This window comes from Poecile atricapillus, chromosome 14 (assembly GCF_030490865.1).
Source record: "Poecile atricapillus isolate bPoeAtr1 chromosome 14, bPoeAtr1.hap1, whole genome shotgun sequence".
NCBI classification, from domain to species: Eukaryota; Metazoa; Chordata; class Aves; order Passeriformes; family Paridae; genus Poecile; species Poecile atricapillus.
Genome location: NC_081262.1, coordinates 14,563,955 through 14,584,107, shown reverse-complemented (window position 1 = coordinate 14,584,107; position 20,153 = coordinate 14,563,955). Strand labels below are relative to the sequence as shown.

Sequence of the window (20,153 nt, the reverse complement as noted above, 5' to 3'; positions counted from 1 at the left end):
TGCCAGCTCCTTTACTCTCAGCCTTCCTTTCCCAGCTTCCTTTGGGAGGAAAAACCTCTCTTGGGAAGTCTGCTGGGCTGAGTGGGGGGAACTGTGCTCAGCTAGACCTTAGGAGTGGGTGATCAGGGAGCTGTGCTGGAGCTCCTGGGGCTGAGGGTGACTGTGAGGGCTGTCACAGAGAAGGTGAAGGTGGAAGCCAGCACAGAATCCAGAACGAATTGGGAGCTGAGCTTGGGAAAGGGAGCAGAGCAATGAAACCCATTCTTCAGCCACATGTCCCACCCAGCAGCCAGGCACTGCTCACTACTGGGACTGAGCATGAATGGCATTAATCCCCATCAGGGTGACTGCACTGGATATGTTGCCTGCTGCTTCCCCTTGAAATGCGTTGGCAGCTGTTCGTGTGGATGGCAGGAAGCAAAAACAGTCAGCCAAAAGTTGGCCTGAAAAAATTCCTCCTCCATCATGCTGCAAAGCCTGGCAGAGAGCTGCAGGGCTGGCAGCAAGCCAGCCCTGGGAGGAGCAGGATACCTGTGCATGGGTGATGTTTGCTGTGGGTGCCACAGTGCTTTGGGAGCCAAGGCTGGAGAAACCCCCACTGCCTGTTACTGCTGGGTTCACTGCCTTCTTGCAAAACCAGCAGGAGTCATTGCTGGTAGCTGTGTTGTGGAGCATTTCAGAGCCAATGTGCCGAGCAGGAAGCCCAGGCTGGCTGCAGGACAAGGTGACTCCCACCCTGCAGCACCCTCAGCAGCACAGCTGAGGCGTGGAGTGAAACATCCCTGCGAGCGCTCCTGGGAATGGGATGTCATCTCAGCCATGATTCCCAAATCTGCCTGCCAAACCTCCTTGCAGGGTTTCTCTCCCTGGAGAATTCTCCTTAGAAAGGCCTTATTTTCCAGAGGGGGAGGACTCCTCTCTCTCTGAGTGCGGGGGCTCTTGAAATTGTCTCACACTGGGCTTTGGAAAAGGGAGGATCTACTCTGTGGCTGTGAGTCACTTTGGAAACCTCTGTCGGAGCTCTTTGTTGCAGCCTCCCTAATTTTTCATGCAACTCGTTATTAAAAAGTCTCACGGTGTCTGAAATGCGAGCTGGAATATGCCACATTATTTCGACTGTGGAGTCATCATTTAGCATAAAGAATCAGTGAGCAAGAAGATTCAGGATGTGGTCTCTGGGGGGAGAGACTGGCTCCAGCGAGAAACTGCATGAAAGGCAAAGAAAAAAAGTTCTTTTATTAGCATCTGCTGCTATGCCTGCAACTAGTGGGATGCCTGCAGCTTGGGAAATAATGTTGCTTTTTGGAGCAGGCGCTTGGCTGCTGTTAAAGCACAGGGAAAGCTGATGTAAGAGCAGAAGTTTGTTGTTCTGTGCTGCTGTTGTCCCCTCGCAGGGACTGGAGAGCGGCACGGTTGGCAGCAGGTGGCACTCCAAGCCAGACGTGCAGGACTGTGCCTGGGAGCAGGAGGTTTGAGTGAGCAGCCTGAGCTGGCTCTTGGGGAAAGCTCTGAGTGTGGAATTCTGTGTTTCCCTGGCTGGAACGGGCTGGGAGGATCTTGCAGTCCTCGTGCCTCCATCCTTGCTCCGCTCAAGCCCCCGAGCATCTCCCTGGTGTTTTTAGTCCCAGTGTGTGCCTCACACCAGGCAGTGCTGGAAGACTGTGGGTACTGCAGCCCTAAACAAGCCCCCACTTACATTTCAGCAAGAGTGGCCCTGGCTATCCTTGGATTTTCTCTGACCTGCTTCCTTTACCTCCTCCCCATCCTTTTATCCATGTGATCATTGTCCCCTCCCTGCACCCAGCCAGCAGCTCTTCTTTCTTTCCCTACATCTCTGCACAGACACTCTCTGTCCTTGGCTGTTTGAGTTCCTTCCCAGCAGCTGAGATTGCTTCTGAATCTGAATTACTCTGGGTTTCCAAGAGCTTCAGTGTAAAGTCTGGAATTCTGCGCAATGCCAAGCACTCTTTGCTCTCTCTGCTCAATAACTGATGTGGGATGCTGGTCAAAATCTCTCCTGTGCATGAAATTCCTGATTTGGATAGAAATTGGGTGGTGATGTATTGATTTAGTTCAGTGTCTTAATTCCCTCTTTCTGCTGAACTCCAGCCAGGTCTGCCTCTTCCAAAGTTTGTGCTGGGTTGTCCTTGCTGTGCTGTGCCTCTGAATAAAAATGTGGTGGGGAAACCCTGGCTTCTTAGTGCTTGGATCATGGAGAAGCACAACCAGGCATATTTCTCTGGGACAAAATAGAGTTTGGGGATGAAGCACAAGCCCTGGAGGCTGTGGAGGAGTGTGGCCTCCAGAGAAAAACGTGATGCTTGTCAGGTCAGTGAATGTACTTTGGGTAAGAGCAATTTTGAGGACCAGAGCCTAAATGGGGCAATTTGCAGACTCCAGCTGAGCTGTGCTGATGCTCCCTCCTGTTCTCTACAGGGGAGAAAAGCTCTTTCAGAAGGTCTCAGGACTTGAAATTCCTACCTTCCTCCCTGCAGGCATGTGCTGGAGGGTGCTGGCAATGTCTCCCCAGGGCCACCTACTGCATATCCTCACCAAACCCTGGGCTCGCACCCCCTCTTCTACTTCCACCCCCTTCAAGCCAGTTGAAATCCTGCCTGTCCCTGGACAGGTTATATTGTCCATGGCACAGCCTGAATGTGTTCCTGCACTATTCTCTAGTTTTTCCCATATTTTTTCCTCTCTCCTGCTCGTGCTGTCTCTGCTTTCCCACCCACCTTGTCTGTTAAGAGAGGAGCTGCTGGGAGCTGTGGTCCCACAGGAGGCAGGGTGCAGATGAACTCTCAAAAGGAAGCAGGGGAGCTGTTTTGGGAATTGAATCACTTAAAAACTCCCCAGGGATATTCAGTGCAGCCAGGAGAGCTGAGCCACCATGGGGCTGTAGAGGGGCACCCAGCAAGGAGCAGGCACATCTCTGGAACTGTGCCATAAAATGTTAATGAGGCCAGAGCAGCAGGAACTTCAATAAATCCCATCTGTGTTTGGAAAGCCGCAGAACGATGGGAGAAACTTCTCATCCCTTGGTAACCAAGGAAGGCATTAAATGAAAACTCCTCAGGGACAAACATTTTCAAACCAAGAGAGGCAGATAACCTGCATGCAGGAGGCTCTAAAGAGCTGGCTGAGCCTTGGCACACGAGGACTTTCTAGAAAGCTGGAAGGTTTCTGTCCCTCTCAGTAGCAGCCAGGCATAGCCATGAGGCCGGCAGTCTGACGTCCATCACCACGCAAGTGAGTTTTAAGTGGGGAGTGCATCCATCAGCAATCTTTTCTTGATTTGAGCCTCTTAAAAATTTAGGTCTGGCGTCATGGACCAATTTAGAAATGGCTCATCTTCAGCTGGCGCCCCAGAGCTCACTCCTCCCATCACCTCCGGTCATCCTCTTGAGACACCCGTGTGTCTCACAGGAATCTGCAGGGTGAAACCTCAAATGTCACAGCTAGGAACAGGCTTGGCATAATTTAGTGTGATTTTAAAGAAATAGACCCCATCAGACAGTGATTTTATTTTTCAAGGTTGCAGCTTTTGCTGTTCAGGGTAACACAATCTCTGTTCTAGACTTCTGTCAAGCGTTTAAGCTGCATGAGGTTTTGATTAAAGAAGCAGTTGCTCAGGGACCTGGGCTGACAACGCCTGGCTCCTGATGGATGTGTATCTCTTGGTTCATTTATTTTTAATTTCCCATCCTTTTCTCCTTCTTTGGAGACTGAAGGAATCTGCCTAGTGGGTAAGAAGTGTTTGCACTGGAAGGGAGGGGGGAGATTGCAGGCACTGGCAGTCTGATTTCACCTACCTCTGACCACTTCTTGGGAGATTTCAGCAGCTCTCGCTGCCTCTTAGAGAAGGAAAAGATTGAGCTGTGGCTTGATGGTGGTGTGTCAGCACCTCACTGGGGAAAGGAAATTTCAGGGTATAAAATAACTGTGTGAGGGGCTGGGATGGCAGCAGAGCCTTGCAGGGAGTGCGCTTCAGTTGCCTGAAGTTTACAGGATTGGGAGATGAATGAGTTGGGATGATTAAATATTTTTTTTCTGGTCTTCAAATTCTGTCAACTTGTGAGACTTTTGTGGGCTCCCCCACAAACCTCTGCCTTCCTACAGCTGCAGGGGAGAGCAGAAAACAGCCCTCAACCAGCTTCTGGAAAGTGCTTTTAGACCCCATCATATAAGCCATGGCACAGTGGCGATGATTATCTGCTTATAACAGATGCTAGATCAATAGCGGGGCTTCAAGCTACGCTGCAAGGCAATTGACTGCAGAAAGTGTTTCTTTATTGGGGTAAAGCTGGGCTTGCAACGAGGCTCAGATCCGCTCTTACATCTCCGGTCTTAAAATGTCACCACCAGCTCTGATGCTTTTCATCCTTTGTGCAGGGAGAGAACGCACATTATTCATAATTGGACTCTCTACCAGGCAGCAATAGCCATTTTCATTTCCTACAATAGCTGAGAAAGAGTGAGGATTTGCCTTTTTTTTTTCCCATCTCCCAAATAGCATTTAGTGGCAATTTTATTCCAAGTGACTTGGTAACGCTTTCACTCCGGCAGCGAGGGTTTCGCAGCGCCGCTGTAACGCGTGGAAGCGGATGGCATCGATTCTCCAGCTCTCGTAACAGAGCCAGTCCTGCCTGGGTGTGTAACACCAGGACTGTTTGTCTCCTAAATTTAGCTTTTCCAGTGTGTTGGCACAGCTGCCAGCCACATAACGAGCACCAAAACTGGGTCGCACCCTCCGGCGTGCCGGCTGGAGCGGCACAATTAGGAGCGCTGTCACCTTGAGGGAGAGCCACATCCTTCGTCCCAGCACTGCTCCCACAGCCTCACAGCTGGAAGCGGTGGTGTTTTCATCTAAATCCTCTCGAAGAAGCTGTGCAATATATTTTGATGATGTCCCTGCAGGCTGAGCTGCCTGTGCTGGGGGTGTTGTGGAGCCCAGCCTGGACAGGCAGCTGTGAGCTGAGATTTTTTTGTCTGTGTGTTGAGCTGGGCACGGTCTCAGGGCTCTGGGTGAGGTGGTGACAGTCATTCCAGCATCTGCCCACCCACCGTGCACGGGTACCTGCCAAGGCAGGCTGTGCTTGGGAAGCTGAGCAATTTCTGTGCCTGTTCCTAGAGTGAATTTGGGATCCAGCTGGTGTGCGACGTGCCTGCTCAGCATTTCTCAAAACCAAGGTCAGAATCTGCCTCTCACCTCACAGCTGACCCGATAAGCAACCTCCTTTTTTTAGCATCTGCAGAGTGCTTCTCTGAAAACCCATGGTCTTTGTTGTATATACTGGACTTCTCTTGTTTAGTATTTTAAAAATAAACTGCAGGCTGCTGGCAGCCCTGCTGGAGTAAGTCAGCACACACACAAAAGATGAAAAAAAAATAATTTAAGCCAAGAGCCTTGTTTCCATATGGATCAGAGGATTATCTGTAGACCCTGGAAACTGGAACAGGCCCTTTCTTCTCCATCCCACTCCATCCCTCTCCTGCCATCCTGCTGCTAAGCCTTCTCACGTGCTGATGAGGTGCTGCTCATGAGAGTCTGTGACCACCAGGACAAGGGAAAAGGTGCAGCTGGAAGCAAAAAAGAAAGTGGTTTTATCTACCCAGACCAGGAGGTGTGGAAGAGGCAGCTCCTCCTGCTTGGCCCTGGGATTTGGCAGTGTTTGTGCATAGCCTGGGGACTGGGAGCTGCTGGAGCCCCGAGGAGAGAAACCCACTGCCACCCCTGGAATGTCAGTGATCCAGGGGCTGGGCAGGGGCCTGCCACAATCACAGATGTACATTCCAGCTGTGCTATGGCACAGGCTGTTTAGCAGAAGCCTGCCCAGTTCCCAGAAGGATGGGATCTCCCAAAATAGGGTTTTGATGAAGAAATGCAGACACGCAGTGTTCTGGGTGCTCTTGGGAGGTTATTTCCGTAAGCCCCGCTGCTGCACTTCCATCACGATGCAGCTGCATCTTCTGCATGTCTGGAGACTCATGGTGGGGAGGGAGGCCTTGGGGTTTTATGGTGGGGGTGCTGGCTTTGGCTTGTGGCAAGAAAACACCACCTCATTTTCCCTATTTTTTCCCCCCTGGATGAACTCCGAGGGGACCCATCTCCAGTTGCTCACATGGCAGCAGCAAATGGACGGGAAAGTAGATCAGTAAATCACTAAAGCAAAAACCTCCATGTATTTTCCACCTCTATAATGACCTCAGTGATATGTGCAACTGGAAATGGTTCTTGGCAGGAGCATCCCACATCCCTGCTCTCCTGAGTGTGGCACCAGATACTTCAGCAGCCTGATCACAGCAGTGCTTGTTGGACATTGGTTCCTTGTAAATATTAGGAGCCTCATCTTAGTTAAAGCAGACAAGTATGTGCAGCCTCCCAGGCTGCCTGCCTTACATTCCCCTTCCTAAGGGATCCTGACAAAGCTTTAAAACCCCTGAGAACAAGTCCAGGGGGAAACAGTTGATTGTTGGAAGCTGGTGCTGATGTATTTTGTTGATAGAGGACATGAGCTGTGGACACAAGAGTGTGCCTGGGCTGGTTGATATGTGGCAGAGGAGCAGTGCACTGGCTGTACAGAACAAGGGGTTTTGATTTTGGAGGGTGACCCCAACCCAGGGGAAGGGCTGTGGAACTGCTGCCTGAATTTTCCTTTTCCATACCAAGCCATCTGAACTTCTGTGCTTGCTCCCATTTTCTTAGGAAATTAAAAATTTGGTTTCCAGAAAATCTGGAAGCTCCAGCCTTTTACACCTGTGCATGACTTCATCAAACTGCCCTGTTCATCCAGTGGACATTGAGGTCAAGGAGAGGAGGACTGGTGGGAGCTCCTGATTTTCCCATGTGTCATTGAAATCATGAACCTCTATGATGAAGCAGAAACTCACATGGATTGGACAATATCTTGGATTTTTCCTTTGTGAAATCTCTTTTTTGTTCCTTCTTTTTTCTTCCCCATACCAGGGATGAGGCAGTCACGGGCTCATTCTGCAGGTCTGCATGTGCAAGCTCTGCTTTGTCTGGCTGAAGGGTTTTCACTTGCTATCTGTGTCAGTACATTTTTGGTGCGATCCTTTTTATACTTTGGGAAAGAAAAAGGCTGTGAACAGCTCACAGCCCTGAAAAGGGTGAAATGGAGATGGTTTTTAGCAATCTTCTATGCTTTTGGCTGTTGCAGGAAAGCCTGACCGTCAGGGCTCCCAGAACGCCTTCGTCACCTCCTTTGTGTGGTGGGAGGTTTGCTCGTTATCTGGTTTCTGCTTCACTTATAAGAGAAGCTGTAATTGTAGCAGCTCCTTGCCATAAAAGCACAAAGACATTTTCTGTGAAGGAAAGTGTACATGCAGCTTTTATGATCCTTTACAGTACTTCTTCTGCCCACTTTTCTTGCCTCCTGTCCTTTGTCCAGCATCATCTCCGTGCCTGTCTGCTGCTCAGTGTGCCCACCTCTGGCTTGAACATTGTCTTTGTACCTTTTAGACTGAAAAAGTTGGTCATCCTCCTTGTCAGTCTTGCTGAGTGAAGACAGACCCCAAATCCCCCCATGTAGTCAGGTGTTCCAATTCCTGCCTGTTCTCTCAGAGCTGTCAGCCCAATAGCAGATGCTCAATCTGCATCATCCCAGGTAGGGTTTTGGACTGGGGAAGAGAACCTTGTCCATCTGTCTGTGACTGAGGTGCCCATCCACAACAGGAAATAATACCAAATCTCATCACTTTGAGGCACACATGCCTGTTCCTATAAAAAACAGAATGACCTCACATGAGATACTGTATTTTTAACTATGAAGCATTCCTACTAAGTGCCCTTTCCTGTTTATTTTTACCAGGACATTGTTGTAATGACTGCAGACTTACTCATTTCATTCCCAAGGCTGGAGAGCAGCACTGAATTAGTTTCATTTTGAGATTTTGTCATACAATCATTTTCCAGAGACTGATGTTCTCGGAAGCCAAAGCAAGTGCGTTGCTCAACAGAGGAGCATTACTTTTCTTCCTGTATCCATTAAGCTTTGGTCACCGGTGTGGGATGTGAGTAGATCCATATCTGGAAGGACTTTCTCAGCCCTCTATCCTCCACCTCTGTGCAGTCCTCTAGTAGAAATGTGTGGAGCAAAAGGCTGTGAGAATCTTTGAGCGCTGAATGCAGGGATGGTATCTGTATCCCAGCGCTGGGCTTTGAGGCTGCAGGAGGGGAAAGGAGCTCCCCTGGGATCAGATCACAGGATCTGAGGATGACTGGGTATTCACTCGGCTTTTGGGTTACTTTTCTTGCATTGAACAGATGAACAAATACCATGGGGCACGTGGTTACACCCATCCACACCCAGGGGAACCCCAGTGCTGACACCGAGGGGTCCAGTGGTTGTGTTTAACCCTTCAGGTTGTTATTACTTGTTGTGCCCGTGTGTTGAACATCTCATCCCTGGGCAGAGGGGAACAGAGCCCCCGTTACATAAAGATCACATTGTCCCTCTCTATTGTTGCTGGCACCACGGCAGCATCGCAAACATGCGTGTCCTCAGTGGGAAATGTTCCCAGGGGAGGCTTAACACGGAGCGTGGAACATGATCTGGAGAGGACAGGGGGCCCTTCCAGACGAAATCAGTGCTTTGCTGAGCATGGCCAGTGCAACCAGTACCTCTATTCCAACAACCTCTCACTCCTCTGTGAAGGAGTATTGGATTTCTCTTGCATTTTGTGCTCTCAGAGGTGGATTTATTTTTTCCTCCCCCCTTCTCTGTCCCCCTCCCATCACGGCTCCTGGGGGAACGATGAGCGGGTACACGCTGTCCAGAGGATGGGTGTGTTGGGACTCCTTATTAGCAGACTTATTCCAGAGAATTAAACCCTAATTTCACAAAAGGGCAGCAAGAGAGTGGCTGCAGCTCTGGGAGAAGCTGAGTCGGCTTTGTGTGTTGTTTGCAAATAGCACAAGAAGTCCTGGTCTGAGCCTGCTGATCCTGGTCACTGGGGTATTGTGACCAAAAGAGTAATGGTTGTGTTTCTCTTCTATTTAAAACAAAAATTACGAATTCATGTACAAGGAAACCAGCCATGCATCCTCTACTGTGCTGTCACTTGTTTTGGGTTTCAGGCAGGGCTTTAAAATGTTCCTATTCCTCTTCCACTTCATCTTTTTACCACCCTGCTGCAAAGTGTTCCTCTGCAGTGCCTTGTCATTGTTTCTCCCTGAATTAATTGTTGTGTGTAATTGTGACCTGCCGCAGGACGCTGCCTTGCTCTATTAGGGAGAGGTGCTAATGAAGAACATTGGGTACCACATGACAGGAGAGCAAGGCTCAGCTCTCCAGGACGTGGACTTGCTGTACTGTTACTGCCAGCCCGGGCAGAAATGGTGTTTTTGTCTCTCATCACTCACTGGCTAATGATTGTAATTTTTACTTGCTGAGAAACTCTGGATATCATGGACTTCATTAACAGATACATGAGATGCTACCAGACCTGCATTAGGGGGGGAGAGAGGAAGAAAACAACCCCTGCGTGGAGGCAATTTTATTATTTATCTGTAGCAGTAGAAGGGATGCAGAATTAGTGTGGGATTCGGCGGTGTGGCTAATGAGCTGGGCTGAGCTGGAATCCAAGCAAACCTATTAGCGAGAGCAAACTGCAAAGAAGATGCCCAGGCCTGAAAACCTTCACATCAAACACAGGATCCAGTGCTGGGATGGCTCAGCTGCTTTATCTTCCTCCATGTGGGGCTGGGTGCTTGTGTGCTGCTGTGTCTGTGTCTCGAGAGGCTGCTCCTGCTGTCACCCACAGCCTTTCTCCATCCCCTTCTCTCCTGCCAGCTCCTTCTTACTCATACATTGGGTGAATTGGAGCTTCTGATTTAATCTTTAAGACAACAGAGCCAGAGTATTTTCACTCCCATGGGCCTCAGCTCCTTGAGTAATTGCCTGAATTGAAATATTGCAGTATCCAGCCTCAGTTTTCGGCTGCAGGCAGTGCAGGTTGGGCTGGCTGGGGACACTGGCTGCTCACAGTGGTACCTGAACCTGCATCTGCAAATAAATACAGGTCATACAGGAGAGAAAGAAACACCTGATTTAGCTGACATCTCCAGTATAGCTTTACACAGTCTCTTTGCAATGAATCAGAGGCTGCAATAATGTCACTTGTTAGGTGACCTCAATCTCCTTTTACCTGGAGCCTGTGAAGGCTTGTTTCAGTTCAGGAACAGGATATTTCTTACATAGCATGCACTGACTGAAGATTGACCATTTTCACTCCACCTGGAATAACTGTTTTTTAATCAGGCTGACCTTATTTGCAACGGCGATAGCAACTGGAACCAGAGGTTTGCAGCAGCACTGGAAAGCTTTGAAGAGCAGAATAGATGCTTTCTGACACAGATAAAGCTTTATCCCCACATTTAAAACCAAAGCCAAGGCACTGAAATGAATTCAGAGGGACTTGACCTCAGCACTGGATCCATTGGGATCCAGGTCCTCATTTGGAAATAACACAAGTGAATGGAGGTGCAAAAGTAAAAGGGGAATCTTAAAAAAAAAAGAAAGAAAAAAAGAGAGAAGGAGAGATGTTTATCTTGTAACGTGGCATTTGTACTGAGTGCTTGCTGACAGTGTGGTGCAGCAAAGAGCTTGTCTTCCTAAATCCGTGCCAATTCAAACATCGTCAGTGCTATTGTTGGATCGCTTTGTTTGAAAATGGGTCTGTTGGGTAGACAGCCTGGTTCAGTGAAAGCAGCTGTGTAGAGCACTTCAGGCACTTCCTCAGCTTTGCTTTATTTAGGGCTGCATGAGTACGAGCAACAGGAAAAAAACCCATGCAAATACAGGATGTGAGGTGGGCAGAATGTTCTCAGTCACTCAAGAGACTGGCATACACCTTTGCTTCTGGTTTGTTTATGGAAGTGCCTGCTATGGGCTGCCTGTTTCCAATCTGTTTGCCCCAAGGAAAACACTCTGAGCTTCAGAGAAATGTGTGAAAATACAAGGCTTGTGGTTTTCTGGATGGGAACTGTGTGCAGTAGGAAGCTGTGTGTGGGCCAAGTCATCTGGGCATGGAAGATGAAAAGAAATCTGGCAAAATACTTCCTCGTCCTGCTCACGAGATGCTCATCTGGCAGCACTTACCTTCCCTCTGAGCTCCAGCAGAGCCCCACATATTTGTGCAGGGGCAGCTTCTGCCTTTCCCTAACCTCAGGAGATTATTTTATTTGGTTGCATTTGTGGTTTAGAAGAGCTGGCTGTGTTCCAGCTGCTCCCCATTCCCCCATGCAGCTCGTGTCCCTCCCACTGTTGGGCCATCCCTTCCACGTCCCAGGCTGGGACTGGAAAGGTCCTTCCCCATCTCGTGCTGCACTCTGGAGAAATCATTATTTCACAAATAGCTTTTCCATGGGATTTTCTGGCTGGGAAAGTCGGGCTGGGCTGTGCAGCCTGATTCCCCGTGGCAGGAGCACATCGCCCTTCACTCTTAGGGAGCTGCTCATAAGGGCTCCCCATGCCCACTCTCAGAATTAATTAACACAGCTTGTTCTGGGTTATTGAAATCACCTGCCTTCAGCTTCCAGCTCTTTGGACATAAATCATGAGCACTTTGATTTGAGGAGAAACTGTTCAGATTTTGTGTTGGAAATTGCTAGCAAATGCAGCCCATATTCTGTGACATTTTTGTTTTTATTGAAGAGGAGAGGATGTGGCTCATGGAACATCGATGGATCCAGGCTGCCTTGGCATACACTAAGCAAGGGCTTGTTTTCATTGCAGCCAGCTAATGAGATCCTACTTTGACAAATCACATAAACACTATTAGAGAAATGAAATTTTTTATCTCACTCTTTATCATGAGTGGATTCAAGGTAAAGGCTCGTATGGAGGTAATCTGGAGGGATAACTCTGAGGTAAAGTGTACCTAGTCTTTATGAAACCCTTATCTGTTTACCTGCAGGCTTGTTTTACCTTCAAGGCTGTTAGCTGAGGTGACCTGTGCCATTTCAGTCCAATTAATTTCACTAGGCCTGGGTGCAGAGAGGATTTTTTTTAAGCTTAACATGGTGGAGGCAGGCTGGGTTGCTTCAATATCCTTCCACTTGTAAAGAAGTGGAGTCGCTTTACTCTTCTCCCTGTGTCAAAGTGCTCAGACTGGACCTTGTTGACCTCCTCACTGGCAGCATTCATGAGGAAAGATTCAGTAGAAGAGGGACTCCAGCTTGTTTCATCCTCTTAACTTTCTGGTTTGGGTGATGGGCAGTGTAGGCAGTGAGGGTTTGTCGTGCTGTCTCATCTCACCGCACCTTTTTGGTTTTTGGAGAGCAGCCCGCCCTGCTCTCTGCTTCTAGGTAGTTCTTTTCTTCAGCTCATGGATGTTCTCCTTTGTTTGAAGCCCTTTGTGTGTTCCAAACGCCGTGTTCCAAACCCCATGTTCCATTGTGAGAGCCTGCAAACATGTGGCTTTTCCCTCTGTGCAGCTCTTTGTCACCTGGGTGTGCAGCCCCAGTGTTCCAGCTGGCTGTTCCTCACCTCAGTGTCCTTGCACAGCCAGGCCACACATCTCCTTTTCTCTCCAAAATCCCACTCCTGTTTCTTTTGGCTGGAATAAACAATAAACACCCCATCCAGAGCCAGTGAAAGGCAATGGAAAAATCTTCCTTGCGTCAAGTAGACGCCTTCCTTTCCAAACTGAAAGCCCTTGGCAGACGTGGAGGAGCTGGGCTGTGCTGCTCAGCTGTGGCTCACTGACAACTGTTACTGCCATCACACCAGTGAGGGAATGGGAAAGGGGAAAATCTTAACTGGTGTAGCTTGCTGGGGAGGCCTGGATAACCAGCCCATCTCTGGGGACACTTGCCAGCCCTCAAACCAGGGTGCTTGGAGCCTCCAGGCTCTGCCAGGTGTCCCTGCCATGCTCTGGCTCCACGTGCATGGGCACAGACTGTCACCTGTTGTCCCCAGAGCCTGTTGCTTGCCATCAAACCATCTCTGGGTGAATATTTTCTTGGGTTATTACCATGAAAAAGCCTTTACAAGCTCCAGGGACGCAGTCCTCAGCCTGGTTTGCCTCGCAGCTCACATGAAACTATTGAGACGGTGCTTGTCTCTTCTCATATCAGTTCAGCGTTTTAATTGCATGAACTGGAAGCTGCTGCTCCAGTACATGGTGGGGGAACTTCACAAGGCTTTAATCATTTGCTAAAAAGCTTTCAGGCTACATTACCATCTCATGGCTCTCTGTAATGGAGAGCCTGTGAGTTGAGAAACTTTCAGAGAAGTAACTCAGGCTCTGCATCAGGTGCTCCAGGGCTGCCAGTTTTTCCTGGTGCAGGCAGGAAGCAGCTAAGCAAAAGTGGATCCCACTGGGATGCTGGCAGGAGAGTGGCAGCTGTGACCAGCTCCTGCAAGGCCCTGTGCTGGCAGGAGGGGCCCAGAGCTGAGGCTGGTGGTCTCCTGGTCACTCCAAGTGCCAGCTTCTCCTCCAGGGCAGTGTCCAGTGGGGATGGCTCAGCCTCCAGCTCTGCAGTGTCAGCTTTCCATGGTTTAGTGCTTGCAGAGGTGAGGGGTGATGCTCCCACCCCACCAAAGGGACAGCAGGTGATGGCATGTGGGATAAAGGCTGCTGGATGATCTGCTGGCCCCAGTGGAGGAGCACAGCTGAGAACTGGTGGTTCATAGCATAGAAAAGGTGGTGGATGGGGAATGCCTGAGGCTGGAGGATGAAGACCCTCGATGTCTGCCCCGTGTTGGGAATCACCAGCCAGCGATGGGCACTGGAGTGGGCACACAGGAGTCCCCACAGCCCAGCTCAGCCCTGCCTGTCCGCCAGGCCCTGCCCACGGGGTGGCTTTGGAGCCCTTGTGGGTTCAGGACCCATTCCCAGGGCCATGTGCCCACCCAGGGCTGGCCTGGTGCTCACAGCAGCACACAGAGAAGGAGTTTCGTGCTTTGGATCGGCGGCACCGCTGCGCAGGGAACGTGACTGCAGGGAGGTGAGGCTAATTGCTGCAGCGAGTCAAGGACTGTTTAAGCAGCTAATTAATTCCTCCTAATCAGCCCTTGATCTGTTGAAAACTGCATGGCATTATCTCCTCTGCTGCAACACCTTGATAATTCCTGTCTGAATGGCCTTCACGGAGAACATATTTAAATAAACTCAATAGAGATTTCAGACAGATAGCAACTATAATTACCAGCTTGTACAAATTAAAACCGTGGTTTGTTCTGTTCTTTTTCTCCTGCCTTCGCTGCCCAGAGCTCCTGCTAATCATGTTCCTGCTGCCAGTGGCACGCAGGTCCCCGGGGCATTTTCTGCACATGCCTTTGGAAATCCTGTGCCTGGTGCTGGGCTGGGCTGATGTGGCTGCACATGGGCACATGCCAGCCTCGAGTGGTGTCACTCCTGTGCCAGGGGCTCGGTGCTGTCCTGGTGAGCTGCAGGAACAGCCCTCACACATCCTGTGGGGCAGCAGTGCACGATCCTTCCCAGGACCAGCCCTGCAGTTTCCCCTCCTGTCTCTCCTAAGCTTTGCAACCTCCCTGGAAACACAGGATTTTTCACACCTCGGAGGAACACACTCAGCCAAAGTGATTCAGGCTTTCAGCCTGGCCACAGTGTTCACCTGGTGCTGTTGGTGCTTCCCTTTGGCACTGGACTGTCTGCACTGAGTGCTGCTGGCTGTCACAGGGCGCTGAGTTAGGAGGGGTAAGGTCAGGCCATACTCATTTCCTCCACAGCCACTTGGGACAGCCAGAAAAGGCTGGCTCCTCTGGCATTTGGCAAAGGTCAACCAGCCCCAGTGCTTGCATTTCCATTCCAGCCAGCTCTGCTTCCCTGCCTGCTCCTGGGAGCACCACAACCAGGGTCTGGGTGCTCAGGTCTGTCTTTTTCCTCCCTGTCTTTAGATAAATGTATTGGCTGTGAGCAGGGTCGTTTTCCAGCATCCGAGCAGTGACAGAGAGCAGAGAATGTCCTTATGCTTTAATGAGGGATTACAGGGAATCAGAAAGGGAAAAATGGATTTTTCATGATGGAAACTGGTCGATGCTTCTGGTCTCTGTGGGTGAAATAAGGGTAGTATCAGGTTTCGTGCTCTTTCAGCAGGTCAGGAGCCAGCTGGGGCACATCTTTCCCAGTGGGAGATGCTCACATGGAGCCACCTAAGTCCAGAGACAGGGATTCTCCTGCCCTAGCACCAACTTACCCCATGGCTGGCCTAGGAGAGGTCAGACTGAAGGAGAAATTTATTCTGTTGGAAGAAATTCCTTACTGTAAGGATGGTGAGGCCCTGGCACAGAGAAGCTGTGTCTGCTCCATCCCTTGGAGTGTCCAAGGCCAGGTTGGAGCAACCTGGGATAGTGGAAGGGAATGGAATGAAATGAGTTTAAGGTCCCTTCCAACCCAAAGCACTCCCTGATTCTGTGAGAATAAAATTGCTCAGGTCAGTTTTGTCTGAAGGTTTTTATTGAGTTGGGGCTGGATCACCCATGTATCCAGGGTTTGCCCCATGAACTTGCATCCTCTTGGGACTTGAGCTCAGATGTATCCTGTAGAGCTCATTGTTCTTCCTCTGGACTTCTCATGGAATTTCTGACTTCTGGACCTCTCAGCAGGCTTCCTAGACCCCATGGGATGGGGAAAACCCTTCATGCTGTCAAATATTGTGAGATGGGTTTGTGAAGGGAGGACATCCTGTTCACTGTCATCTTTTCTCCAGCCCAGACCTGGACACTGAATATTTTCATTCCAAGAGTTTGTCCAGGGCAAGGGCATCCCAAGAAATGTGCAGAGCATCTCCCCAGGTGGATGATGGGATTTTGCAGGATGTAGACACAGCCCCTCTACCCCTCAGGAGAGCTGAGAAGCAGACACTCACCTCAATCCTCCCGTGCCTCAGTTTCCCTTGATTTGAAAGGAGCTGCTAATCCATCCCAGCCTCCCAGGAGTGCCACAAGGCTAAATTCACCAGTCCCTGCACGTTTTTCTTTGGGTACCATGGTGATGGGGCAACGTGAGGACATAAAATGACTGATTTGCATTGAGATGCAAGGTGTCCCTTTGTCCTGAGCCTTTGGGCTATCTGGTTTCGTTGCCCATCTCTGGGGCGAGCCAGATACAGCAATGGAGTCACATGAAACAGCACAAAGGCTTTAATTCAGAGCTGGGACTGAGCAATTAAAATGTAGCGTGTTCAGAAGGCAGCTTCCCTGGATGGCAGACAAAAAGAATCAATTTCCTTCAAACAAATACTAAATATTAATGAGAGGCCATGGTCTGCCATGCACACAGAGCTGGAAAGAGCATTTCCCGTTGATCACTGCGGAGGCAGGTTCGTGAGATGAAATTGCTTTTTGAGTGGTTATTTGTGGCCTTTCTCGAGGTGGCTCGTGGTTTGCCTGCCCAAAAAAAGAAAAGGAAATGCAGAGCATTTCCATTTTCCATCAGGGCAGGCACTGGGGATGTGTGCCCGTGCTTTCATTTTTGTTTACGCACTTGCCCGAGCGGTTGGGGAAATGTCTTGGATCGGTTACGTAGAAATCAGCCCCAAATTTACGTCTAGGAGGAAGCAATTCCCTGGGAACATCAGCCAGCTGAGCCTGCCCCTGGAATGGCCTGCCAAAGGCAGAACATGGGACCCAAGAGCATCCCCAGCTTTGCAGCCACATCCGCTCGTTGATTTATTTAGATAATGAGCACTGGGGGAAACATTAAAAAAATTACTTGCAGCCCTCACCAAGGATCCTAAAGTGAAAGCAGAGTGCTGGGAGCTTTGGAAGAAGAATTTTTTTCTATTGCTTTGACCCTTGGGTAAGTCAGGAAACTTTGAATTAACTCCATTTCCAAACTTGGAGTTGGAAGGAAAATAAAAATGCTCCTCTTTTTCCTTCTCCAGGAGGCACAGCCCTGACATGGGGCTTGCCCATGGTCAGCACAGTGCCCACCTTAGCTGAGAGAGCAAACAGCACTCCAGGAATGGGTGCAGCCTCCTGGGAAGCTGCTGGTCTCAGCCCTGCTCTGTGCCACACATGGCCATGGAAGATTCTGGAAACATTCTGCATCCGTCACACAGTAAATAATAACACACCAGCTCATGATTTTATAAAGCCATTAAGGCAGCTGTGTAGCTGTGGGTCGATCGAGTGCTAATATTAGCTCAAAACGACTAAAATTAGAAAATTAGAACCAAGCCTGAACTAATTAGTTGTTCAAGAAATAGAACCAGAACCGGAACTAATTAATTGTTGCTGAAATATCGCCGCGGGACCCGGTGGGTGCCGCCGCTTCCAGCCCTGCGCTGGCTCCCAGCTTTGCTTGGAATGGCTCCTGTGTGGGCTTGAAAAGGAGCCTGGGGTCCCATCTGAAAGCTGTGACAGCTGAGTAAGAGTTGGCCCCTCGGTCCCAGCTGTGTGATGCAGCACAAAGCGGGCTGTGCTGGGAGTGATCCCATCGCAGCCCTGCCAGCTGCTGCCTGGAGCAGCCCCTCATCCCAGCCTTGCTGCCCAGATGTGCCTTTCTAAAGGTGAGGGTAATTACAGTGACCTGGCTCCCAGCAGCACACCAGCCTTTCCCTCTGATCCCAGCAGCTCTGCCTTCTTCTCCTACAGCTCTTCAAAGCTCCCTGAGCAAGCCAGGAGCTGCCATCCGTGCAAATGCTGCCAGAATAATTTCCAGGGAATTAGGAAGCTGGTACAGATAACTGGCACGTGGCTGCATTTTTCCATCTGTGACTCAAGTCACCTGTATGGTCACTTCTTTTTACTTTCCAAAGGTGGTAATGCACCTTATATTTCTTTTTTCACTCTCAGCACTCAAACAGCAGCGCCGATTTTAGCAGCAGCGTGACGCACGGTGTTTTAAATTCAATTTAGAATACAAACTATTTATACCAGCCAGAAAAAGGCAGTGAAGCAGCTCTCTCTGTCATGAGTGGATTTGTAATTTCAGAGCAATCATTGCATAACTAATTGAATCAGCTCTCAGCATGTGAAATCAGTGCCCCTGCTTATCAGAGGTTTTCATCGTTCCCCCCTCCTGAAGCCAGCAGTCCCCCTCCACCAGCAGCACTTTGTGCTTCTACATCAGCCTGGGAGGAAAGCAAGACCTGCAAAGCTACCTTTTTCTGCTCAAATTGAGCCAATAAATTACCAAATACATTCAGAGCAGATGAAGAGCTGGGTTGCAGGTGCCCCCGAAAGCTGCCCAGGCTCCATGCGAGAGAGTGAAGTGCATTTGAAGCTAATCAAGTGCCAGCCATGTCTGAGAAGTAAATTGGTGCTGAGATGTTCTGCTGACTCCCACTTCCTGCTTCATTGCCCAGGTGTGCTCTCTCTCCTTGGCTGGAATTTCGGGTCTGGTGTCTGATCCAAACCTCCAGCTTGGCGCCTGAAAGTGGAGCCGAAGAGAAGGAACAAATATAGCCACAGCTTTCCGAGGGATGCAGGAAAGGTAGAAAACAAAGTAGCTGTGAGGATTTTTATCAGCTGGGAGTGCCAGGCCTGGATTTGGTGACTGGGGTGAATCTGGTCTTGCAGATTTTGGGAGCAGCTGCCTCCCAGGGTGAGAGGGAACCTCCTCATCTGTGGGGTGGTTTGGGAAGGGGCCCATCAGCATCTGCAGAACTGGGAGCTGAAGGTGGGAACCAGGAAAAACATGCTGTGAAGGATGCTAACACCTCCCCAGGGATGCTGTGTGTGGGTGTGTGAGTCCTGGGCTGTCACTGCTGGGCTGGGATGGGTGAGGAAGGCAGACTAAACCTGAATGGCTTCAATTGCTCATGAAGGCTAAGCTGGTTCAAGTGGAAGCAGTTCTCTGGGCAAAGATGGAAGATCTTGTCTTGAGGAAGCTTGAGGGAAGACTTGCAAACTTTTCTGGATATGCAGAGGGAGAGGTTGTTCCTGGTAGGTGTGGTCCCTGAGATTGGATGTGGGAGATGCCACAGCCCCAGAAATGAGAGCTGGGCGTTCCTGTGGTGCATCCCATGCTCAGGGATCGGTTTTCCTTCCAGGAGAGCAATATTCAGATCCATGGCAGGGGCCTTTTGTTTTTGGTGGGCAGGGGACAGCCTTAACAACGCTCTCATCCTTGTTAGGCACATGTCCAAGCCTTGTATTCCCTAAAACTGATGTGTAGGCTATTTTCTGGTTTGTTTTTTTTCTTTTTTTTCACCAGCCTGTGCCTTGATGCTGCTGTCTGACCTCGTGTGCAAGAGCACATGCAATGCAAGCAGGGTCTGGCACAGGCAGGAGAAGGAGCTCTCATCCCCAGGCTTGGTTGAGCCGTGTCCCATCAGTGGCCTCCACTTGTTTCTTTCACAAAGCCACACAGATAAAATGTCCTGAACATGTGAGGCCGAGCCGGTGGGATTTGTTCTCCTGGGGCAGCATGTTCCAGGCACCCCAACCACCCACTTTGTTTTCCCTTGTCTCTCCAGGTAGCCAGATGGGAGCACAAAACACGAGCACTCAGCCAAACCTTCGGCTCTCCCCATGCTGCCTGTTACTGCCTGGGTGTTGCCATCCTGGTGCTGAACTGTGTGCGGAGCCACTGGTAAGGAGCTCATCCTGCTGCTGTATATCCATGGAAAAAAAATGCCCCTCTAGACTTAGGGGGGGAGAAAAGGGACATTTTCTCAGCAGTGTTAAATCCAACCCCAGCATATTGCTTTCCCATGGTTGGATAACTTCAGCCAGCAGCAGATTTATTCCTGGATTTGTAATAAAGATGAGGGACGCAGCAGCAGCGTGGCCAAACCCATCAGTTTCACCGGTCATTAAGTGTCACAGGTTACCTTGCTCTGCTCCCTGGGGATGTTTCCTCTCTCCTGTGAGCAGCCCAGGTGGCAGGGCTGTTTACACAGGATGGATCATATGTAACAGCATAATTTTTTAATTTTCTTGTAAAAATCATAAACAAAATTAAAGCTGCTTTTAAGAAGCCACAGTTTCCTGTGCAGAAGAGCAGGATTACCTGTGCACTTAACAAACAGTCTCTTGAAACTCTTATCTGCTATCTCTAAACACTACCTGTGCTGGCTAATAGTATTGTATGACTGATACACCATACTCCATGGGAACATGTCCTTTAACGTTCCCAGTGCAGCAGAGAGGTTTTACTGCAGAAGATTTCCTCAATGCCAGCAATTTATCTGTGATCTGGTAGGCTTTATCTCC

The 20,153-nt window shown here is 49.7% G+C and overlaps 1 protein-coding gene across 3 annotated transcripts in view; it reads left to right on the top strand.

Annotated features, from left to right (window-relative positions):
* PEMT (phosphatidylethanolamine N-methyltransferase) overlaps positions 1 to 20,153 on the top strand; it is a 42,306-nt gene that overhangs the window by 3,297 nt on the left and 18,856 nt on the right. For all 3 annotated transcript variants that reach the window (XM_058849483.1, XM_058849484.1, XM_058849485.1), the window contains exon 3: positions 19,415 to 19,530. In XM_058849483.1, coding sequence (XP_058705466.1) covers positions 19,415 to 19,530 — 116 coding nt within the window. The remainder of the gene's footprint in view (positions 1 to 19,414; positions 19,531 to 20,153) is intronic.